General features: G+C 40.0%; 1 protein-coding gene across 18 annotated transcripts in view; it reads right to left on the reverse strand.

Annotated features, from left to right (window-relative positions):
* DLG2 (discs large MAGUK scaffold protein 2) overlaps nucleotides 1–26,153 on the reverse strand; it is a 1,731,178-nt gene that overhangs the window by 230,481 nt on the left and 1,474,544 nt on the right. Inside the window, exon 1 of one of the 18 annotated variants that reach the window (XM_045509098.2) lies at nucleotides 5,221–5,365. The exons of the other annotated variants lie outside the window; for them this stretch is intronic. Within the exon in view, the coding sequence (XP_045365054.1) occupies nucleotides 5,221–5,257 (37 nt within the window). The 5' untranslated portion in view covers nucleotides 5,258–5,365. Of the gene's footprint in view, nucleotides 1–5,220; nucleotides 5,366–26,153 lie in introns of those variants that run through there. 18 annotated transcript variants of the gene reach the window in all.

The following is a 26,153-nucleotide window of genomic DNA, read 5'->3' on the forward strand; positions in this document are numbered from 1 at the left end:
CCTTGGGAGGAAAGATAGATCATAAACAGCAAACTACAATGCAATATGCTGAATTCTCTGATGGTGCTCTTGGGGCCCAGAGGAAGCACACACTCTGCTGTTGGGCATTTGGGGGTAGAGAAGTCTTCTCAGAGCAGGCCTTAGAACTGGGCTTCTAAGGTCAGTAAGAGTTTGTCAAACGTATGTACGTATAGAACAAGAAGCTCAGGATCTAAAAAAGATTAAATTTTCAAATAGAGAAATAGCTCGTTGTTTATGAAAGTAACACTATTACTATTAATTGGGCCAGGGCAGGGTGTTCTTGCCGGGAAACAACAGGCATGAAGGCATTAAGGAGCATTCCAGGCTGGAAACAAGGAACAGTTCTTTGTCACTAGAAGAAAGGGGAGTGACAATGGAATTCTCCATTTAGCAAGATGACTTTGTTGGCAGAGAGGGGAGTAGTGGATTGAAAGGTTAAGAGAGGGAGGTGGAGTCAAGAAGGCCAATTAGGCAGCGGTTATAAAAATTTCCATCAAGACAAGTGGGACGACCCTCAGAGGGGACAGCAGGAGGGAACATTGCCCTGGGGTAAGAAGAATCAGCCACAACCAGGTTCTAGCACACTGCAAGGCCAGCGTGCGCCTCCTGGGCCAGGCCAGTCTCTGGGCTAGTGAGGTCACGTTCATGTCCAGCCAGCTGCAGCCAGGGCTGGTTTGGTTCTTAGAGCCTGGAACCTATAGGCACTAGGACAGCACTTCTCACCTCTGCCTGCACCTCAGCCGGGAACCGCTTTAATGTATGCCCCTCAGCTCCATTCCAGACCTACTGAATCAGAATCCCTGTGCAGATCCACACTTGTTAAGTGCCCCACACAGCCAGAACCGAGAGCCACAGCCCAGTTAGCAGTCAGGCACAACAGTGACTTTTACTCAGTGCCTTTCTCAAACAGTCTCCGAGGGTGTGCGCCTGGTTGTGGGGACTAACGGTAACCAGCTGGGGATACCCCCGGGGCAAGCTGATCATTTCAGGGGCGGCAGCACTGTCAGCAGAGGAGCAGGCAGGGCCCTGCCACTATGTGACTTGAGTGTACCATTCTTTCTTGAAAGCTTTGAAAATGCCTCTGAAAACACCCAAAGGAGATGTTTCAAAAGAATTTAGGAGGCTGACTCTAGAAAGGCAGAATATAATGCAGATTCTCAATCACCCAATGACCATTAATAAGAAGGCAGGAGAAAACCCAGGTTTTAGCCTTAGTTCCCCACGAAGGGGCTGAGTAACTTCCCTAAGTTCCATCTGTTTATTATACTCTGACTCTGGAACCAGAACTCTGCACACTGTGGACGAGACACTCTTGGTGAAAAGAATGATATCCACCTGAAATAAGTCCTAGTAACTAAAGTCGTTTCCCAAACTCTTACTCTAGAAAAAATAACTACCCTAAGTACATTGTATTCCTTACCTTGTTCAAGATTTTCCAGAACCCTGGGAGATAATTCCTGCATTCTGCAGATGGAGAAATGAGTTTCTGGGAGCCTAAGTAACTCTCTGAGCTAGGAAGTGACAGATCCAGCTCTGAACCCGGATCAGATAAAACCAGTACTGGTAACCCCCACTCTTACTGCTTACATGTCTCCAGGATTCAAAGCCCACTTTGGAATATAAACTCCTTGAGATCTAGTGCTAAGTAAAATTTAGGGTTGTCTTTGGGTCTCTCCCCTAGACCTCCCCCACTGTGTTTTGGGTTTTTTTTTTTAATTACTTTTAGGATTTTATGACAGTGAGAGAAGAGGGTCAGGGAAATTCTGCTGACATAAGTCCCCTCTGTCCTGCTGCCCATGGGGTCGGGGTCTGAACCTCCCTAGTGAAGGCAGCATTCAAGAGGTCTCCTCAGCCAAATGCTGAGCCTGCTCCCTCAAGGGAAGAAAACAAACTACCCTGGGAGTCTGAGAGTCCTTTGTACACTTAGTGTATGAATCTGTTGATCATATTAGTTCCTTTTAGAAGGAAAACTGGGCACTTAGGGAGAATTTTGATAAGAAAAGTAGCTGGGCCTTTAGCACATGAGACATGAGGAACAGAGTTCAAAGCCTTTTAGGCAGGCATCCTTTTACCTGCTATTTGGGATATTTTATTATGTCCAGGAAGGAAGAGAAGGGAAATAGTGATGGGCAAGGCTGTAAGGACACTGAGACTGCAAAACTGAGATCAGTGTGAAGGTGTAAGTCCACTCATTCCTTTGACAGATATTTATTATTGAGCAACCATGGGTGGTTTCTTATTTGCATGGTTCCAACATGCATGAATTTCCATTACTATGGTTTAATTAAGGAACGCCAGTTCCCTGACAACATGAGTCAAATTTCAATTACCACATTATATTAACTGCGAGTGAGTGAGTAAAGCATAAACTTGCTACTAGTTCTTTAGTCCACAAATCACTGCATAATAACAGATGCAGATCATGATCTCATGATATCCCTCCTTTCAAAGTCAGGAATGGGTGACCGCAGACCTATTGTTCAGTTTATACACAGACAGCAAAGCGTGGAGTTGTGTTGCTTCCTTATCTCCTAGTGATCAACCTACCTGACATTTTATATACAGATATTATACGATATTCCAAAGATGTAGATAATACAAAGACGGAATTTGCCAACAAAGATGAAAGTGCAGTATAGAAACAAAAAGTGATAATACTGTAAGTGAAATTCAAATGAGCAGTAGAATCATAGAAGACACAGCTGATCATGGGAATGTTGACAGTGCCACTCTTTGAGAAAGACCAGATTCGCAGTCAGAGGAACTTAGTAAAAGGCAAACTTAGGAACATAAGTGAGGAAAGTGGTTGGGATGAAAAGGATGAAGATATCCCAGAGGAAATAACACTGGCAAAAACCTGCACTTTAAAGGAAATCTTAGAGGTATTTCATAACGTTGAAGGTGTAAGGGATAAAAGGTTGGGTGCTGAAACAAACCTAGAAAGGAGTGTGACAATTCAGTAAGTCACAGAAAAGGTGCTTGCTCAGTATCGCCCTAAGTTTTATGACCGACAAGAACAAGGCAAGCACTCTTTACACTACTCTTTTTTTCCACAAAGAAATAAAACACTTTAATACTCAATGTGTCTAATGTCTTAAATAACTGTGTACTAAACAAACATTTATTTTACTATTTTTTCCCTCTACATTTGTAATAAAAAAAAAAAGAATTTTTAATGTTTTGACAAAAATGTTGAAAGGTTTGAGATGGGTATTTTTTCTCATCGATTATTAAGATGTCATTTTTATGGTTTCACCCTATGAGGCAAAAGCATGGGCTGCCTGTATTATGTGCCAGGCATCAGAAAACACAGTCCCTGCCCTCTTGGTGGTCTTACATCAAACAAATTAATTCTAAAAATCTGTGATTAATTGTTCTCTGTTTAATGAGTTCTGGCCTAGCACAGAGGACCCATAAGGGATTTCGAGGAATTGTGAGAAGCTAATTAGTGGGGGGGGGGGGCGGGATGGAGAGGATAAAGGAGCAAAGGAAATGTTAAGTAGGTGGAGCTCTCAGTCTGAGAAGACAAATCCCCCAGCCCAGCAAGTCTACTTCCTGCCGCAGGGTCCTGGTGAGGAGTGACTCTGGGCTGGTTTTTAAACTGGCTGCCAACAGCTCAACCGTAATGCCAGATACATGTTAACTGACAGCAGAATGCAGAGATACAGGTTAAGGTTCCTTCTCAAAAATAATACAGAAACTGGAAATGCTACCAAGTGCTACTCTCAGCCAACTTGTGTGAATAGCTTCTTAAAACCAGTGCACACTATTTGGATGCAGATTCCTATGTCCCCAAAGCTATGGACATGCAAAGTAGCAGCTGGGGCTATGAAAATAGATGTTCTTCAGGAAATCAGGTCACGGGAGTCTATGAAATGATACATCTGGTTTTAGTCACCGGCTATGATTTTTTAAGTCCAAAATGTATATTATGTTGGGTTTTTTTCCATCGTAAAAGTTTGAATTTTTAATGTATGGCCTCTACCAAGGAAGATGGAGGGCTATGAGGCAGGCACGTGGATGCTCCTAGAAGCACAGCTGGTAAGAGCTGCACGGTTCTTAAAGATTCATCTCGTCCAGCCTCTGCATTTAAACAGAAAAACCAGATGAGGTGAGTTTAGTCTAAGGAGGCCAACTGTCTAGTTCCACAGTCAGATTTCTGCCTCATAACAACCACGGCCGACATTTACTGAGTACTGGGTGCTAGGCACAGTCCTGAAAGCCTTACATACGAAGCATTGTCTCTTTAAATCCTCACAGATCCATGAAATAGTTATTGTTACTATTTTACAACTTGGACACAGGCTTATGTTATTCAGCTAACTTAAGCCAACCCTGAGGGAGCTGGGATCCGAAATCAGGCAGAATGACCTGAGCTGGCATTCTTCACTATGACGATAAGATTGTTAATAAATAAATTCTGGATACTTAACCATAGGCCCCCAAAAATGTAACCATGGTCCCTGTCCCTCAGAGGATTCTGGAGTCCAGCTTTCCATATACAACTACTAATTTTTAAACAACCTTACTAGGTAAGTAATATAATTCCCATTTTACTGATGAGAAAACTGAAGGCACAAAGTTCAGTGGTTTCCCAAGGTTGCACAGCTTCTATTTGGTGAAAGCCAGATTCCATCCCTAAGTCTGTCAGATCTTTCAGACCCATAAGTGGGGTCTTAGGGGCCTGAAACTTTCAGACCCCTCTGCATAAGAACTGTGTTCTCTCTCAGCAGGCTCTGGCTCTTTGAACAGAACTTGCATACATCAAATATCTGATCTGAAATCAATGTGGATCCCGGCATATCTGGAACCCATTTAAGTCAGCGGCTAGAATTTCCCATTCCTAAATCTCTGTGATACAGAGTATTCACAGTCCAGCAGCTCCCATGAGGCAAAACTTATTATGAAGAAGCCAGTGGTGAATCAAACTGATAGAGTGTGGTTTTGGGCAGCACAGAGGAGGAGGAAGAGAGGAATTCACTGATTGCTATTCCCGCAGAACAGAGGTAACCACAGACAGGAAAATAAAGCAGTCCGAAGAAGATGCCTGCAAGCAGTGGGTGCTAAGAAAAGGCAGGCACTGCAGTTTTAGGAAGGGAAAGGGAGGGGACTCTGCCGTCCTCTTTTCATTTTCCTGGCTGCGATTCCCCACTGGTCAGTCAAGAGAAATGGGTCTGAGAAAAGCAGGATGACTCTCACCACAGCTCCTTAGCCAGTTTCCAGAGGTTTTCAGCATAGCAGACAGCTGCTTCCCAAATTCTGCTCTGCTCCCTGCGTCCGAGCTGAGTCTCAGTGGATCAACTCCACCCGCCAGCACACACTCCTGACGCTCTTGAGTTGCGGCCAAAGCCTCTGAGGAGTGAAGCAGGTGGGGCTGCCTTCTCGGGCCAGTGGCAGAGCTAGTTTGAGATGCTTTGCAACACAAAAGGGCCAGTTTCAGAGACGGGATTACTTTCTCCATTCCACCCTTTTAAAAGTAGTAACAAATCACTTTCCAGATGTTGACTGTTTCACTCACCTCTTTCTCTTCTCAGCTAAAAGCTCCTGAGCCCTGGAAGGAAAGGTGGTGGACGTGAATGCCTGCCGGGGTGGGGGTGGCAGGGGAGTCTGCTGAAGGGAGCCCGGAAAACTTCTTACTCTCAAATCCCATCCCACCCTCCAGCTAGCCGCTGGTGTTTGAAATTCCAACACTGAAGTGTTAGTCCGGTATCTTCTTTTAAAATGTAGAAGAGAGTAAACAAAGTTATTCACACTGTAGAGTTAATTCTTCAGCTGGCAGGCTGGAATCCGCCGGCTACCCCTAGGCCAGGAAATGCCTGCTTACATCAGCCTTCAGGCAGGAAGGATATTCAGAAAGGGATGGCTTAGGGATGCAGAACTTTTAATTTCACCTTTTTGTATGGCAACATCCAGTCGAGAAATCAGGCCCCCCCCCAATCTAAGAAATCAACTCCTCCTTTCATTTCTTTTAAACTCTGAAATCTCCTAATGCTAACGTCACGACCTTGTAGTTTAAATTTATCTTAATATTTCCGGCTAAATAGCTAAAATTAGGAAATCAAGATGATTCTTATTCTTCCCTGAAAAGCATCTTCCAAATATGCTTAAGGACTCTCAATTTTCATATAGGCTGCAATTTTCTTTCTGTTTTGATCTGTAAGGTATATGCGTGTGAGGCTAAGGTGTAGATATTGCTATTCAAGTATTGATTGATCAGTTGCTAAGTGGAGCCCAGACATTTAAATTTCCTCTCTCAACTATTGATCATCATTGCAATTCAGTTGAGCGTGGTACTGTTTCCCTGCCCTATCTGTTGCTACTCAAATCAGATATTGTGGTCACCATAGTAACCACCTACTCTTTCTCCCGGTTATTTCATTTATCAAACTTAAAGTGCACAGGCTAGACAACCTATGATTTAAAAAAAAAAAAACTTAAATAGGAATCAATCAAGCTTACCAAAGATGGGGAGTCATTTCAGTGTAAATGTTTTATTTACAAAATCAGTTGTAAACATGTTCATCAGAAATGAATTACCATTAGGAAAACAGAAACTAAGGGGTTGAATTGGCTCAATTGCTTGGAGATTTTTAAGATGTTCAAAGTGGCTTTCAGGGATAAAATGGGATTATCACTGACACGTCTAACTGGTCTTGACGGAATGGCTGCCTTGATGGGCTTGAAAGCTATGGGAGTCTCAGAGGTTTTAGGTTGAGTCGTAAAATGAAATAAGGTCTGTTTAAACCACACCTATAGGTATGGAAGTATTCTTCTGTATAGACTTCTCTCCCTCCCCACACAAAAACATTAGGGAAAAAAGTAAAAACGAGAAGAAGAAAATTTTCCTTAAAAGCACTACTTTCCTTATTTATTTTACAATTAGTTATTGACTATCAATCATAGTTCTAGATGACAAAGGAGCACATTGAAATCAGATGAGTCCCTGAGGCTGGAGCTAGGAGTCCAGGCAGGGAGACAGATAATCAGTGAAACCCCCAGAAGGATGGGGGCTGTCAATTACAGATCGCGTCTCTATTAAGCACAATTATTTGGCCACCATTCTCAAGACAGTCACCCGCAAGCGGGAGGTGATCACTAGGGCAAGTCAGTTACTGCAGATCCTGTGAGAGACCACACCTACCTTAAAACAGTGCGTTGAGGAGTTTTCATCAGTAATCCTCTCTCTTTCTCACTCTCCCCAGGCGTCCTAAAACAGTTGCCCTCTATGGCTCCTAGAAACAGACAGTGTTTCACCCCTGCAGATGAAAACTCTCTTCCTGCCCACAAATGTCCATCTTGTCTAAGACGGATGTTCTGCCTCTTGCCAATCACTGACATGGACAGGAGATAATTGCAAAATGACTCTCCACCATGCCAAAATGATTCTGTTATTTCTAATAGAGAAATTCTGGTTTGCAGGGACCAAGACTGTCCATTTTCTCTGCTTACTGAGGTGGGGAGTCCACTTTCACACTGAACAGGTTTATTTTTATAGCCTCTGCCTAGACAATCTCCCCTAACACAATCAACACATCTACTTATTCCCTGGTTGAGATTACCTGGGGACAAATTTTGAGTGTCATGCTGATTAGTAAGCCACACAGGACCCTCCGAGCAGACTTGACGGACCCAGGGACCGTCCTAAGTAGAGGCTACTGTCATTGCCATTCACAGCCATTACCAGCTTTTCCTCCCCACCTTCTATTCCCCACCTCCTAGGGCTCATATGATTTGCAGGGATGAGGTTTATAGGGGAACTAGTACCACAGGATGCCTTTGTGCTATGAGTGATGCAGACTTTGACATCTGGAAGGCCTGGGACGCTCACTGTCATTTGCTGCCCTCTGCTTTTCTCCTGGCTGCCTCATCCTTCCCAGAAGCTCCCAAGTTTCTTTGTGATTTTCTCAAAGCTTCCAGCTTCCTCTTCTATTCAAAAGTCTTTCCAATTCTAGTATCTTCTATGCAACATAGGAAAAAAGGTGAGGGTCATAAGGTGCAAGACTATCAGATTTGGGATTTGATTTAAGGCCTAAGATTAGGGAGTCTGGAGGCTTGGTTTTAGTCCCACCTCAGCCAAATCCAACTGGATGATTTTCGTCAAATCACTTACATTAAATTTTTCATCTGTCAAACTGCATATTTCATGAGATCAAATAAGAGGAAGGGCTCTAGAAAGTTAACAATTTAGTACGAATGTCAGATGCCACACAACTGTTATACAGTAGAATTCATACTACAGTTTTGAGAAGGTTTCAGACACAATCATGGATTTTAGAGGGCATAAAGTGTTTACTTAATAGCATCATAGTCCTTCAAGTGATCTACATTAGAAACTTCAGCCTCAAACCTTGCTTGCACATCTAATGAGGTATCAACCATTGCCATCAGTTTTACCTCCAGACTGTCTCTCTAATCTGTACGCATGTTCCTCTTTGTCACCACTGTCATTAGCATGAATGAGGCTTTCTCCAAACTCGTTCCCTCCCTCTAGTCTTACCTCCTCTCAGTGCACCAGCCACACTAGCCATCAAAAAGCTCTTTCTAAGATGGTCACCTGATGTTGTCTCTCGTCTGTCAAAATCTTTTGCTGACTCCTCATCGAGTATAGCATGAAGCCCGTGTTCGTAGTGAAGCACATTACTCCTTCCACAAACTTGCTCTCCTGACGGCCTCTCTCCTCACTACCTTCTTCTTGGAGAAATGGTGACTTTGCACAGATAAGCTCTTTCTTTCTTTTTGTCCATGGACTCCATTCATTCTTCTAAAACACTTTCAAATGCTTTTGCCACCGGGAATCCCTCTGAACTTCACAGACTGCATTAATGACCACCCTGCTCTTCGCACAGTGCTGTCTACATATCTCTTATTCAGCATTTCTCACATCACCCTGTAATGTTTTGGATCCTTGTTTGGCTGAAGGTACCATTGGTATAACCCAGTGGAGCATTTCTGATGGTCTGGTTTTCTGGAATCATGAAGGACTCAGCACAAATCCCCAGAGACACCTGACAGCTCTGAGGCAAGGAGCCATCCCTACCCTACTTTCGGTAATGACCTATGTCATAAGGGCAACACCCTTGGCTTAGGCCTGAATCACAGACTCCTCCTCCACTAAACAGATTCAGTTTCTGGGAACTCATCTGGTTCCTCCACTTTAAAACTGAACGAAACAGGGACTTCAGAGCTTCTATATCAGTGATGGCAAAGTAGAACTACATCGTTACCTGGCCCAGGAGTAAATTAAGGTTGGTAGAATATTGTTGCCCTGGTTTGGGTTCTTTCCTTCTACAATGCAGGGATAATCATTGTAACTTCTAGCTAGGTATCTTCCAGGTTATTGTACTGTGAAGATCTCTGAATAAATTATTTTAAACAATGTGAAGTTAGAAACAGTTCCACCCAGGAGACAGGTGCATAAGCATATCTTTCTTGTGCACCAACTGCTTAGCAGGCGAAGTTAGAAGGCTTGAATTCTCCTGATATTTTGTCCTCGTCTTCTTCACTTAATGCTATAAAGAGTAGTATTGAAAGTTATTGTTTAAATGACTATAAATACAAAATCTGATGCTGGGTAACTTCTTTTCAAATCCAAAGCCAAAAAGGGAAAGGGGACCTTATGAGGCATAAGTTTCGTGGGGCACTTAAGTGACACTTAATCAATCTACAACAAAGGTAGGTAGAGTTTTCCAAAAACATATGTCAAACAATAACAACCTCTGTGTAGGACAACTTAAGCCTTCCTGCGAAAGAACCACCCAAGCCTCCCCAGGTTCCATGCTTACTCATACAGGAAGTACGTTTCGGCAGACCCTGAAGCTGGCACTGACACCCTGGGGTCTGGGGACAGTTTACACTTAGAAGGACTTGCCAAAATTGACTATATAGCACATCCCTTTGCATAAAGTCCTCCAAACCAGCCCAACCAGTCTCCACCATCTTCTGTGAGCTGGAAAACACAGGATCATCCTTCTCAACGCTACTAATAAGGAATTCAGCAGGAGTCAATTCAGTGGAGCTTCTAGGCCTTCAGACACCGTTCTGGGCAAAGTAGAATCAGGAGACTTGATGCACCTTAACCACTGGATGTTTTACAGTGAAGCTGCGTTGCCCATTTCTATACAGACTCACTTATTGCTGAATGAACATATGACCATTTAAATATATCTTCATTTAAGAAGAGGGAACATCTGGGATACTGTGCTGTACAGCAGAGATTGACACATTGTAATTGACTGTACTTCAATAGAAAATAAGTAAATAAAAATTTAAAAAAAGAAGAGAGAACATGATACTTTATATATAAAATGTCAGATCAGAAACCATGCAACTTGTATCTAAAAATTAAATTGCTTTTTAGAAGCAAAAATAAAACAAAAAAAATTTTTAAATTGCAGAAACAATACAAAATTGAATATGGAAAAAAAGGAGAGTTTTTTTTTTAAGAGAAAAAATATTAGAACAAAATAGATATTACCACCCAGAGTCAATCAATGAAAATATTTGGGTTATTTCCTTTTATGAATTTTTTTAACAAAGTTGAGACTGCACTGCATGAAAAAATTTTCAGTTTACTATTTCATATGCTGTAACTGCACACATTTTCCTGTGTTTTAACAGGTGCTTTGTCTAGAGCATTTTGATGATTCCTTAAAACTTTACTGAGTAAATGTATTGTAAATTACTTAACATTTCCCCATTGTTGAAAATTTGTGATACAGTATGATATCCCCCAATAATTTAGATGACTAAACATATTAGCAAGAGTCAGAAACACTTAAATAATAGTCATTATATATAGACTAGTGGTTATGGGTTTATTCTTTGGAGTTAGCATACCCACTGGCTTCACATTCTGGTTCTGCCTTATCCCAGTGCCTTTCTGAGTTATGTAACTTCCCTGCTTCAGTTTTCTTATCCACTAAGGGAGAATGAATTTTTCCACCTGATAGGGCTGTCACTAAATTAGTGTCATGAAAGCACTTAGCACAGCATTTGCCACACACAGCCAACAAATGTTAGCTATTTAAGAACAATGATTGATGTTATTAGTACTTTGTTATTATTTGATATTTATTATTTGTAATTGTTGTTATTATTAGTAACTTATATTAATCATTTGATTTTGCTAGGTTGTGGCAAAGTTGTCAGAAGAGACCAAATGGTACTTACTGATTAATTTAGATCTAACCAACTCTTTAAAAACATACTCACTTAAGGAGAAAGTCATTTTGTATTTTGGGATGTGATTTCAGAAGGCAGGTACAGAAAGCTTTTTTCTGGAAAACAACCCAGTTAAGGGCTGATGAAATGTCTATTTAATCAAAACAGTCTATCTCAAGATTGGTAAAGAGCTAAAGGATAATTTAAGGTCTCTCCCCTCAGTCCGACCCGGTGACCTTCAACTATTCTTGACTATCTCACACAGTGGGGAACTTACCGGGTAGCTCTTACACTTAGAAATTCTATTTTATATTGAACCAAAATATGTCTCTTCTGTAGCTTTAATATATTAATAGTAAACTCACAGATCACCTCCAACAAGATTTAACATTGAACTTTCAATATAGTGAAGCGATAGGGATCACAACATCTAATGGATTTATTTCAGAGTTTAAAAGAGATTGGTGAGAGCCCAAAGGCAGTACAACCAAGACTGCATTACTCAGACTTAGTGAGAAATTGAGAAGATTTATATATTCATTATCATGTGTGCTTTCCTGCAAATTGAATAATCTAAAATAAAAGGAAAGCTTAATGATTTTTCTTGGGGGAAAATTTTCTAAAGCTAGAATTCTAAAAAGGCTTTTTTGAAGTTCAGATGGAAGCTCCTTTATAGTTTCAAGTTTCATCTGGGGAGCAGAGTTAGGGAGGGGCAGCCTTGGGACAGGTTTTGGCTGGGTTTGGAAGCTTGCAGCTCATCTTCTGAGGGAATCTGCTTCTCCATAACGGAACCACTTTGGCAACAGAAGTGAATGCTTGAAAGTATTTAGAAATTGTCATCAAATGGCAACCTTGGTAAACAAGGGGCTATATAAGTCACAAAAGCTACTCAACAAACTTAACAACATGCACCATGTCTCAATACCATGATCTTATCTCTACAGATTGGTGTTAGCCATCAGGCATGCTCAATTGTCACATCATTGGAAAAGCAGAGTTTCTCTGCATAGAGATTACCTGACTGTATTTGCTGTGATTTTTCTATTCGCAGTCGTTAGCACAGAAGCTGCCAAGTAGCAGGTACTCAATAAATACTCTGGCTGGCTGAATGACTGTTCATCCCTAGGGGTCATAGATAAATGCCTAGTCCCTCTAACATCTGGTTCCCCTGGTAGCTACTCAAACACTGGAGGACTGCCATGTACTCTCTCAGCTTCCTCCTCCCCCTCCACCGCCATCACTTCTTTCCTCCAGGCTAACTATCCCCAGTTTCTGCCATCTTTCCTTATAGCCCACAGCTTCAAACCCAATCATCCACGGAACTTCAAAATGTGTTTTTGTTTGTTCAAGAGGGAAGATGTCACTTTAGATCTCTAAAACAGAAGAAAAAGTTCCTATGCTGTCTGCGAGGACATGGTGAACTCACATCTGGACAACATTCTTTAAGGGTAGTATTTTTCAAATTGCAACTCACAACCTATAAGAGGGTTGTGAAATCAAGTTAGTATATCATGATCAATATTTTGCTTTAAAAAATAGAGTAGGAAATATTGGAGGGTACTGCACATAGTAAGAGTGTTGTTTAATAAAATTTTAATTTCAATGTTCTAACTATAGGTGCCTGTGTTATGTTGTGTATATATACTAATATACGTGTGCATATTTGTTATGCACACACATACACGTAGGGCATCCCACAAGGTGCATGGAATTTGGCCTAGATATTAGCCCCTACTCACCTGCTTGTCCTGGCACCTTTGCATAAGGGCTCAAACTGCATCCATATAAGAGGCGACTTTGTGTATGTGTGTCCTGAGTTTTCTTTAATTTATTGTATTTTTTAAATATATGTATTTTATTTTATTTATTTTGGGGGAGGAGGTAATTATGTTAATTAATTTTTAATGGAGGTTCTGGGGATTGAACCTAGGACCTTGTGCATGCTAGGCATGCACTCTACCACTGAGCTATACCTTCCCCCATCCTGAGTTTTAGAGTAAATATATTTCCTCTTGTAAGCTGAGACTTTAAGGAAATAGATATGAACACTGGTCAACTGGAGAGAGTTATGAACGAAAGGTGAAGGCGTCACAGTCATGCCACATAAGAACTCTCTCTGGTTTATTTGCAGTTTCATACATATTCATTTTCACATTCAGCCAAGAGCTGTGGACCAGTAGCTGCTGAGTGAATTATTAAGGATTGTTAATTTGATGCTTGACTTAGTGCATTATTAGAGTTTAGTAAGCACTTTCGTTTGGTATTCCTCCAGGAAGGTTGGCTACCATTATGTGTTTGTAATGTCATGTCACATAGCTTCTACTGCACAGGCAGAAAAGTGGAAATTCAGAAATTTGAGGGCAAGTTGCTTTTTTAAAAAAGCAACTGCAGCATCAATATTTTCTTGAGTTGGTCATCATCGTCACTTAACACTATTCTTGCTTTTAATTATAAATTTAGTTTAGTTTTACCATTATCCCTTCTACTTGCTATTAACAATTTTGTTAACCCTTAATAATTTGCATTAAATATATTTTGGCCTAACATTTTCCAATAATTAGGCTGCAAGTCATACATATACTTAAAGATAAATCATCTCTAAATTGGGATAAATATATTGCTATTGCTAAAGCATATGTAAACATAATCCTCCCCACACACACGATTTGTTTTTACAGTCATCTTCTTCATTACCAGCAGATTTGTTTGCCTCTGGAAATTGAGAGTGATTGAGGTAAATGAAACAGAGATTATTTTTTGACTAAGTGGACTAAAGTCTAAAAACTTTGAGATCCACCCATTTTACAGATGAAAAGACTGAGGTCCCGGAATATGATTTGACTCATCAAGATTAGTAAATGTACTTAGACAACAACTCAGCTCTCCAGAGCCTTTCTCTCTACCATCACTGAGACTCCAGGTATACTCCAGAACAAAGAGCCTGACCTGGAGCAGAAGCCTCCTAAGTATATGTTTAGTCACTTTTTTTTAATCTGCTATGAAGTTGAACAATATTAAACTACAGATTTGTTAGGTCAAAAACTGTCAAATATTGGCACTTTCATATGGTTCAAGCTAAACAGTGTTATTTTAATAACTCCAGCCTCTGCCACTCTGAGATTTTGATTTTTACAGGAGTAACACAGTGTATTTGTTCAGATTTAAGACTTGAGCCAAAACTGCCCAAGTTCAAGACTCAGATATTACACTGCCTGGCCATGTGCCCTGAGCCAGGTGACTCAGATTTTCTGTCTCTCAGAGTCCTCAAAGAAGTACAGAATACTATATAATAATACTATATATAATAATAATTTTTTTATTATTGTTGTTGTTTTTGTTGTTATTATTATCATCATCATCATTATTATTATTATTCCTAACACTCAACATACTCACTGGTTAGTCAAATGGTCTGGCCAAGTTTGGGCAGCTTTATGCACCTGTTCTGAAAAATGTTTTTCAGGCACAGAAGTCTTTTGTAGAGACAGAGATTTTGGAATTTCTTTCCTTGGCAAGATTGGTCATTTATTTGTTTGAGTGGCATTTAGCTTTGTAGTTTCCAACAGTTCTCTCAAAGGTCCTATTTCTCTCTGCAGACAGCATGGGTTAATAAAAAAAAAAACAGAGGCTGAAACATCCTAGCAACAGAAATCAACTGTGTATATGATTTGTTGCTCTGTTTTCACTTCATCTATTTTTGAAAATATGGTTGCTCTTTAAAGTGCTCATTTCTTCTCCAGGCAGTTAAGCTAAAGTATCACCTGAAAGAAGCAGCAGAAAAAAGAAGTATCCAAATATGAAAAATAGCTTTGTTTAGCTCATGATGTAGAGAAAAAAATAGCAATTTAAGGGTAGATCAGAGTGCAGCAAAGTGATTCCAATGAGACCTGATACTGGCTAATTACTTCTCTATAGATGGCGGTGTTCAATTTACTGAACATCTGTGCATGTCAGAATGTGGGACACTGTGGGTGGTACAATTCCATGACATCTGCATAACTCAAAAAGTGAAATAGTCCATCTACAAGCATCATTTTATTAGGTGAAATAAAATGTAAGTACAAAATCTCATTTTGCAATTAAGTAATGGGCCCCACTCCTAGGATCCCCAAAACCTGACATGCTTGTGCCTCTTCAGAACAGGATTTAGAACAAGGTTTAGAAGAGAGATGTTACAGTGATGCTGGGGAAGATTCATTACCTCCCAGATTTTAGGTGTGGGGCTGGAATAAAGTTAATATGACTCTTTTATTGGATGAATTATTTATGGGGTTACTTTTCACTAGACTCCTACAATTTCCTACCAAAAACACAAATTCTCATGAATAAAAAAATGGATAGAGCAGAAGAAAATCAATTAATCAGACAAGAAAAGATGAGAGGGTTTGTTGAGAAATGAACTTCGTATTGATTGATTCTATTGTTTTAAACCATGCTTTGACTTAGTGGTATAAGTTTTTCTCCTCTCCTGGGTCTATGCTTTTCTCTCCATTTCTCTTGGATTTAGAAGACATATTTTCTACCTAAGATGCATTTCAAGTACCAGTATATTCAGTGACAAGGTATTTCAAAGGGCACTGTCTCAGGGAACACCGACTGTAAATAGATAACCAATAGAACCATATGCTCGGTTCATAGTCAACCCTAGATAATTGTTAAATAAATGATTAACTAAACAATGAATGAATTCATAAATAAACTCATGATTAGGAATAAGAGTTTCTTCTACTCAGCACTGCTCTGACTTTGGGGTTTCAAATCACGTTTTAATCCATTTATTTGACATTCAATAATGATTTAGTACTTTCTTCATGTTAGGCATCGTTCTAGGTGGTGGATATACCTGATCTCATGACATTCATGCAGTGTCAGTTCAGAAAACTACTAGCTGCCTTTAATCTAGTCTTGGTTCTCTTGATCCCTGGAGTCTTCTCCTTAGCCATTCCACTTAATCTGTCAATTTTCTCATCTACAAAAATAGGACAGAAACGTCTGCTCTATCTTCACGACAAGGTCATGAAGAATGATGAAACCAGTTTGTGAAATGACCTGGGGAACTGAAAGTAGTAAGCACACCTATGTATAAGCTGGTGGCAGGTCACTGTGGTAAAGAGCAAAGCCTCTGGATGCAGCCTACCTGGACTGGGACCCCAGCTCTTCCAGTCACTGGGGTGCTGTCCTGGGCAAGCTACTCAACCTCTTCATCCCTTAGTTTCCTCATGTGGAAAGAGAACAGTCATACTACTGACCCGTATTAGTGGCTCAGGCTGCCCTACAAACTGCTGTAGGCTGGGCGGCTTAGACAATAGAAGCGTATTTTCTCACAGTTCTGGAGGCTCGAGGTTGGAGATCAGTGTGCAGCCTGGTTAGGTTCTGCTGAGCGCTCTCCTCCTGATTTGCAGACAGCCGCCTTCTCACCTTGTGCTCACGTGCCTTTTCCTCAGTGTGTATGTCCAGAGAGAGAGAGCTCTCCGGTGTCTCATTTTATACAGGCACTCATCCCACTGTGAGGCCCCCACACTCATGACCTCACCTAAACTTAATCATCTCCCAAAGGCTCCATCTCCAAATATTGTCGCACTGGGGGTTAGGGCTTCAATATATGAATTTGGGGTGGGGGGACACATGATTCATTCCTTGGCATGACCTCATAGGGTTATTACGAGATTATTTACATTAATCTGTTTAAAGCACTTCAAACAGTGCCTAGCACTTGGTGAGTTCTCAATAAATGTTTGCTGTTGTTATTTCTGGAGCCAAGTGAATAGAGAGGGCAACCGCTTAATTTACAAAGCAGATTGTTTAATAGTACTGTTCACAGAAAATTTCTAGAAACCAACTTCAGTGATCTTAAGCTCTGGGTGGTCTGTATAAAGGCATTCTCAAATACGTCCACACAACTGATTAAGCAATGTCTCAGGGGACCTTGGATAGGTCTTTCCTTCTTTTTTGTCCCTGACTTTTCCTGGTCCTCCTTTGAGGACTCCAGCTGGCTCATCTCTGGACGCTTCTCCCTTCTCTGGAACATAGTGCTCCTCCTCCATCTTTGTTCCACTTTCTGTGTCGATGGTCTGGGCAGAGGAGAGTAGGAAAAATGTCAAGGCTAGTGTCTCTAACCTCAGTTCCTTCCCATGGAAGCCCAGGCTGTTGATAGACGCTCAATTTTAAACAAAAACTACGTTCTGAGTGTTCTGTTTGAAATGGCTACCTACCTAGAGGTCAGCTAGTCAACTTGCATCCAATAAAATGGTCTCCTCTGAAACAATCCTGTTTTGAAACTTAAATTATGGGAGCCTCATTATAATACAGGACAGTTCTTTCTGTTTTTGAACAATTCCATAGATGAGGAAATTCTTCTTCACTTTGAGTTGACATCTACTTCTCTGTAACGTCTCCCCACTGGTCCTAATTTTATCTCCTGTATCTTACTGTTGGACACATAGTAAATCTCTTAAAAGGGCAAGGTAAACTGAACTGGTTTTCAAGGTATTCTTCTGGACTTATAATTTTCCCATCTTCTCTTATTTGTCCTACAAAATCTTCCTCTTCCCTTCTTCACTTCCATGTCTGTCCCCATTTGCTCTATTCTCTCTGCTCTCAGCTCCATATTCAGAGCCCCAAGGAGGAGACAGTAGAGGGAGTGAGAGAATGGCATTGAGTAGCTTATGAAAGAAGGTTGGTGATAATACCAACTCCTCCTTCTGACCCTTCTGTGAGAAAAGGAAGTTCATGTCAAGTTCAGCTTGCAAAGGATCTGTGTTTTCCGGGGGCTTAAACATACACCATCACAAATTATAATCCTTCTCTTTAACCCCAGGCAGCTCCCATTACAATGTTTACCAAAACCTACATTAACAAACTGTTTACTCTCCACATTAATGCTATAATTTACCAGTTAATACTGCCTAGGGATGATGTGATGTGATGTGCAATATGGAACTAAGACTTTTTTTCTTTAATTGAAGTATAGTTGATCTACAATGTTGTGTTAGTTTCTGGTGTACAGCATAGTGATTCAGTTATACATATATATATTCTTTTTCATATTATTTTTCATTATAGGTTATTACAAGATAATTGAATATAGTTCCCTGTGCTATACAGTACGACCCTGTCATTTATCTATTCTATATATAGTAGTTTGTATCCGCTAATTCCAGACTCCCAATTTATCCCTCCCCTCTTTCCGCTTTGGTAACCATAAGTTTGTTTTCTATGCCTATGAGTCTGTTTCTGTTTTGTAAATAAGTTCATTTGTATCATTTTTTAGATTCCACATATAAGTGATATCATATGATGTTTTTTCTTTGCTGTCTTTCTCTGTCTGACTATTTTTACTTAGAGTGATAATCTCTAAGTCCATCCATGTTGCTGCAAATGGCATTATTTTATTCTTTTTTATGACTCAGTAGTATTCCATCATTTGTATATATGTAAATTATATACCATATCTTCTCTATCCATTCATCTGTCGATGAACATTTAGGTTGCTTCCATGCCTTGGCTATTGTAAATAGTGCTACAGAGCCAAGACTTTTTTTACCCTAGTTGTTACATTTTAAAAGAAGGCAGGCTTACCTCTGAGGGCTGTTCCCTAAAAGCACATACTAGTCACATATGGACCTTTGGCATTATTGTCCCCACAAAATGTACCTGTCTAGGACGGTTTAGCTAGGTTGGCTGTTTTCTTAAATGCATTAGGCAGAAAAGCTTTGAAATTTCCTGCTGCCTCAAAGCAGAGACAGTCAGACTGGGAAGCTGTCCTTTGTACAAAGGACAGAATTCTGAGTCATCAGCTGTCACTAAGGTTGTCATCACCTTCCTCATCCCTCATCTACTCAGAGGTTCTCTACCCACCTAAATGCCTGGGCATCACCTCTTATTTACCAAGTCCTGTCAAGCCTACTTCCTGAGAACTTCTCCGGCTGGACTGTAACTCATCTTCATTGTCTCTCACCTGGACCGTGACAGGAACTTCCTTGCTGCATTCTGACCCATTCTCCTTATTGCTGTCAGAGCAGACTTTCAATACACACGTCCTGCTCAGAATCCTTTAAAGCTACCCGCTGTCTGTAGCGTAAGCTCCAGAGTGCTGGGGGTGAGCACAGCTCAGGGAGCACACAAGATAGTGCACACGTCAGGACCAAAGGAGCAGCACTTCTACTCATACTAACTTCTTCTCTTAGAAATCAGAAATCTGGGGTGAGGGTATAGCTCAAGTGGTAGAGCACAGGCTTAGCATGCATGAGATCCTGGGTTCAATCCTCGGTACCTCCTCTAAAAATAAATAAACAAATAGACCTAATTACCTCCCCCCACAAAAAAAATAAGAAATCAGAAATCTGCCCCTCTATACTCAACTTACGAGTTTCTGCTGATGCTTTCACTCAGTCCTTCTGTCGGTGCATCTCTCTTCTGTTTAAAGATTGAAGGAGACTTGAAGAGAGGGAATTGCACAAAGCAGAAGGGCTGGTGTGTACCCCATTGGTTTTTGTGAGCCCAGTCAAGAGGATCTGAACTATAGAACCTTTATAGTATTCTACAAAGAGCTAGAAAGTAGGCATAGGATTGTGTGTACTATTCAGAGATTCACTGGTTTTATTGTTCAAAGTACTTAAGAAAAATGTTAGATGTTTTATGAAAGGTAAAATATCAGCTTTTTTTTTTTTTAATATAAATGAGGATTCTGTGGAGGTGAGGTATCAGTGGAGCTAGATTGTCTGGTTGGAATCCTAGGTGTTCCACTTACTGGGTATATAACCCTGGGCAAGCTAACAAGTTCTCAGTGCTTCCGTTTCCTCATCTGTAAATTGGGGCTAAAAACAGTATGTACCTCATAAGGCTGCTGTGGGGACGACATGAGTGAAAATAGGTAGCGTACCCAGAAAACAGTGAGTGTTCAGTAAAGGTTGGCTGTTTTTATCATGATGTACAGAGTGTGATCAATTGGCTGTCAGCATCTATTTCTACTTCTTTCTATGAAATTTAAGCTAAATACCACATGTCCTAGACTCCCTTCCAGCTAGGGTTCACGATGCAAATTCAGTTCCTCGTGTTAGATACCCTTCTGCTGGATTTAGAAGGCTGATCTAAGAAGGAGACTGCCTTTCTGCTCACCTGCTGTCAGCAAGATCATCCAGGATTGAGTATTGAGAGGCAGCTCTGTGGTGGGGAAAGACCCAGCGACTGCTTCCTAATCCTGTCCCCTTGCCTCTAGATTGCAAGCATAGTGGTATGGTCTTGACTTCAATCCAGCGACAGCCTCCTAATTCCTACTCTCCCAATTCTTCAATGATACCTCATTTAATTCCCCGTATTGAATTGCATTCTTTTTAAACTTCACGGGATGGTTTCTGTTTTCCGTATGAATTCTGACTGAATCACATGGCGACCTGTGGTTCTTCTACACATAAGTACACGACTGGGACACAAATTAAGCACTGTGCTTTACAAGGAATTCAACTTGTAAGACATCACATTTTGGCAAATACACAAATTCATTTCCTATATCAAATGTGGAAGTTCAACATCACCACCCTCTGCTATCAAGAAATGACCAACTCACGTAGATACACTTCCCCTCGTCAGTCATCCTCACATCACAACCACAATCAGAGAGTGATTTTACAGTGTGTTCTGGACCCAGGCGGTTTAATCCTGACCCAGGGATCATCTGCTTTTAGAATTCTGGAAGTCCTAATCAGCCTTTCAGTCTCTGGATCCATTACCACTTTAATTTGATAGCTGAAAATACTGGCACAGAAAATGCTTCATGAATGTTTATGATTCATCATCTCTGGGAGTCTGGGACACCTGTTTGGCACCAGGCTTTGGTATAAACAAGGGTTTCAGGAAGTTTTTTATTCCACCTACACAGCAGCTAAACAACTATGTTAAGTCAGCTGCCCAGGCCTGCCCTGTAGACATCAGATTTTATTCTGAAGTGAAATGATTAATTTCCAGAACCTTTTATATTGAAGGAAAAAATAATTCAGTTCCCTTGCTTAGAATTTTAATTCAGGTTGGCTTCGTGCCAGCTGTCTTCTTGGGATGTTATAATACACACACCTGTTATTAACAATTAGCAAAAACAACTGAAAATACTAATCTTAGTTCCCAAAGTCTCTGGATACGACATTGGAGTCAGCTTCCCATGTAGCTTGATCAACTTGTCTACTAATCCTGAAGTTCTTTTTGCAGGATTTAATGTGTACATATATTCTCAGTGCTTGTGAGGCACTCTGTGGAATGAAAGCCTGGCTAGATGCTGTCAGAACAGATTCTATTGGTTGTATTCTTTACATGCTGTGTAATGTGCTTGCTAGGAATTGTCTGTGTTTGGGGGATGGGAGAGAAGGATGTGCAGTCCTATCTCTAAACCCAATTTACAAACTTGCATTGGATTTAGCTTTCTCTTGTTCTGCTCTAATCATTCCACTTCTGCTTCTGATTCCAAAACTTCCTGTCTCTTCCAAGGTCTGACTCTCCCAATTATACATTCACTTTATATCTAACCTCTCCCTCTTTCCTAGATCCTTCATCAACTTTTAAAAGTGTTCAAGTATTTTCTTTCTTAAAAGTCTGTAACACTACGCTCCCTTGCTATATCTTTCAAAGCAACTCCTTAGAACCTTATTTCTTAGATTGGGGTCAGGTTATATATTACTAAGGTCCATGAGTTCTTTATAAGAATATGAAGCTTATGTTTTCATTTTCAAGATTATTTTGAATAATAATGTAGACACATTTTAGATTGTTTGGATGACTGCCCTACAACCAAGTAGACCCATGAGATTTCAGTGCTTTTCACCTTTGTAGAGATGAACACCTTGACACCAAATGGTATTACTTTAATTGTCTTGAACTGAGGAGAAAAGAACAGGGGTGGACATAAGGTTAAATAGCGTCTTGCGAGCACTATACAAAAAGTGGAAAAGTAGGAGGAGGACTGAGTCATCCCATAGCCCATGGCAGCAGAAGTGTACCAAACCCCACGCAACCGGTAGTCAGTACTGTAATTCATGTTGAGAATGGTTATTTAATTTGACAAAATAACTGACACTATTGTATTAAATTAATAAGCTTGAATTTAATTTGTTTTAGAATTTCATTGTAGTCAATTTCTAAGCATGTTTTGTATTAGTGCTGTAAGTATAATTTATATTTATATAAATTTAAACCAAAAAGCCAACTTGGGTTTAAGCATTCTTTCTCTCTCTTTTTTTTCTTGTAAACACCTGTAGAGCTTACTATATACCCAGACACTGTTTTAAGTATCAACTCATTTAACTCTTGTAATAACGTTGTGACATAGGTATTACTATTAACCCCACTTTGCTGAGGAGGCCTCTCTGAGGCACCAAGAGATTAATAATCCTCCCGAGGTCACACAGCTAGTAAGAAACGCAGCTGGGATTCCAGAGCAGGCAGGCTGGCTCCTGAGCCCCTCCTTTAACCATATGGGTGAGTCTTTTTAGATGAGTCTGTACTTTGTTAAGGTTTGAGAAGTAGCGCCTTAGAGTATGTGGTCTATCTTTGATATATTTATATATTTACCAGGGTTCTGCCTTTGGCTTTCTTTCTGTTTCTACTTGGTATGTTCTCCCAGGATAACATCATGGATTACTGCAGTTTAAAATACCAGCCACACCCTGATTATTTCCAGATCTCCAACTGTAGGTTAGAGCATTATCCTGTTCTCATGATACATATAGTCAGCTGGACGTTTTCACCTGCAAGTCTCAGGTTCAACCTAAACTGAACTATAAGATAAACTTCCTTATTCCTCCACTCCACCCCTATCTCAATAAGCCTACTTTTCCTACTCTATTGTGTCTCTTGTTTAATGGCTCTACTTACCATTCAAGATGCTCATTGTTTATTGGGGGAGAAAGGCAAGGAAACCAGTCATTACCATGGGCACGTGACATTACGTGGGTATGTCCACAAGGCCAATAAGCCCAGAAGGAGACGTGACTCTGCCTAAGACATAAGGGTCAATGACAGCTTCACTAAGAAGGTAATGTTTATCTCAAAGTAATTTTCTGCCTGTGTCTTTCTCCTTTCTTTTGCATATAGTTGAGAGATATCCTTTAGGTGCACTATTTATATTTGCATTCGAAAATGTATAATTTTTCATTTCATCTCCAAAATGAAATTTCTACAACTTTGTACCCTCTTTACTCCCTACCGCTCCCCCAAATAAGAAGGAATAGCAATTATGCGTGGTTTTTGTTTTTCATCTGAAATGAAATAAATGAAAGAAAATGTTTTCTTTATGCTTTGAAAAGATCAGTTTCATTTATCTTTAAAATGTTTCCTAATACTCTAAACTGTTATGGGAAAAATACTGCATAGATTTGGGCAATCATGAAGTTTTGCCTGACACTGCAACAGCTGCAGGCCAGTTTATTCCTGGTCACGGCTCCATGTTTTGTGGGGTTGACCATCACAGGAGATAGCTCCCTCTAGACATGTGCAGCTACCACACTGAAATACTAGCAGCATGACGGTGATGACAGGCGGCAGTGATGATTAACAGGGAAACTAGGGAATCAAGTTATAGTTGCCACAGAGGCAACTTTTTTGCCTTTCTTCTTGTAGGTGCAGTCATGATCCTCTCTGTTTCAGGAACAATTTCATTGTGAAAACAGATACTTATTCAAACTGCTTAAGCTAAAGTGGGAATTTTATTGTCATGATATAGGTGTCATCTCTAAGAACCCATTTCTAACGGAAAAATATGGAACCCAACTTTGAAAGAGTCTAGAAACAGGGAGTGTTCAGTTATTGTCTCCACCATTTGTCTCTCTCCCCGCCATACGGTTTCCTCTTGTTTCTCTCCTGTGTTAGTTTCATTCTTCTTTCCCTCTTAGGACCCACATTCTCCACACACACTGCCAGACACAGCAGCTTCGGCTCTAGTCCCTTTCCCAGCTTTATGTCATCTTTGAGTTTAAGCACTAACAACACACAGAGATGAACACCTCTAAGACCCAATTTCAAATCCTGGGAGAGAATCCGATAAGTTCATTTTGGTTCACCTCTATCTCACTGACACAAGATCATTTCTTATCAATGCGTATGTAGGGACCTATGTGGAGGAAACTGGCAGATACCTTTAAATTGTCTAATATAGGCATGTCTTGCAGATATTGCAGTTTTATTCCAGAGGGACAATGGCCATAAAGCCTGACCTTGTGAGATGAAATAAGTGAAGCATTTCTTTGCTTCCTAGTAAGAATTGTGTTGCTATTAATCACAAAGACTGCCCTACTTATAACCATCTGTGTTACTGAATAAACATGATTCTCTGGGATCAGATGGTCATGAACTAACTAGACCCACGTTCCCTTTCACTCTCCGGAAGGAAGAAGTCTGATTTGTGTTAAGGAAAAAATCATGCGCAAAGTCCAAGAGAGGTCATCAGAAAAAAAAAAAATGCTCAAGCTTATCTTTGCTCTAGTTTTTAAGTTAGAGCATCAAGAGGGATAAACCCCTAAGATTTTCACATGACCCAGCTGATTGTCCCGAGGATTAAAGGCCAAAACGCATTTAGGGATAAAGAATGTGACTTTGCCTAATGTTCTCCATGTTCCCTATGGGAAGTCCCTCTGGGAATCTAGTCGGTATTCTGCAGCTGGAACCACTGACCACAAATAACTCTATTAACAATTATGAGCAATATTTCCTTAACATTCCTAATAACAGTGATATCTAAGACAGTTAAAGAAAGGGTTCTTCTGGTTAATCAATTATGCAGATAATAAGAATTATTATATGTAAAATAATAGGTTTTTTTTTTTTAATAAGTGACTGTAGACTCCCATTGCTTTTAAACTCTGCTCTGAGGGGTTATAGAAGCAATTGAGAGAGGCTCTATTCCCTGCTGTACCATATAATCATCTCTTCTTTCATCCCTGTTCTACGTAATGGGGCTTTCAAATAATACTTCCTTTGAACAAATAATTTTATGATATTTATATACACACTGTGTTGTCTTCTCAGGAGAAAACTGAGAGTCCCATGAAAGTTAAATCTCCAACATTGATCTTAAAAAAATTAAAAATACAAAACCTACTAAATATGATATATTTTTTCAATAATGATTCAAAAGTTACTTTGGGACTTACTGTGCCTTGGAGTCGCATAACTCCTAGCTAATAGTCCAGGTATGGAGTGGACAGAGTTCACTTATTTCTTTATGTATTTAATCAGCATTATTGATCACTCCCTTCCTCATATACCAGGTACTTTCCTAGGCATTAGAAATTTAATAATGAGTAAAAATAGATAAACTCCCTGTCTTTAATGAACTTATATTCTAATGAGGGAGCAAATATGTTAGATAAATAAAATATATGTTTGATAGTGATAAATGTTTATTTAGGGAGTTTCTAGTAGAAACGTAAATTTTCATACCCAAGTACAATTAAAGTCTATTTCAGTCCTGCAGAAGTCATCAGTGTTTTTATATTTTTAGAGTCTATTTCAAAGCCTTAAGTTACGGAGTTATGCACCAAGTGAAATAGAGAAAGAAAACAGTAGTACAAAATTTAACCAAATCCTGGCTCTGCTCAATTCTTCCCCTTCCTCCTCCACCCCATAAAAGATATCGTAGTCCTAAACATGGAGCTTGTTTAGTTAAAAATGCTGGGTTTATAATTGGGGGAAATTTATCCTGAATTATTCAAGTAACAATCTTAATTCTCTACTAGTAGATTATCTTAGAAAAATATTAGTAGAAAAAAACATTTGTTAAAATCGACGGTGACTTACTTTTCAGGGGGAGGGTTGAGTTTTTAACATTAACCTTTCGATGAGCATCTACTATGTTATAAATACTCATTGGAAGGCAGTGGAGTTCCTACATTACATTAAATGTCAAGTATATTCAACAAGAGGATTGGAATTACAAATAATGAATTTGAGTTCCATCTTGCTTAATTATGTTTAATGTATTGTGTTAAAAT

The sequence above is a fragment of the Camelus bactrianus genome, chromosome 10 (genome assembly GCF_048773025.1).
Source record: "Camelus bactrianus isolate YW-2024 breed Bactrian camel chromosome 10, ASM4877302v1, whole genome shotgun sequence".
NCBI classification, from domain to species: Eukaryota; Metazoa; Chordata; class Mammalia; order Artiodactyla; family Camelidae; genus Camelus; species Camelus bactrianus.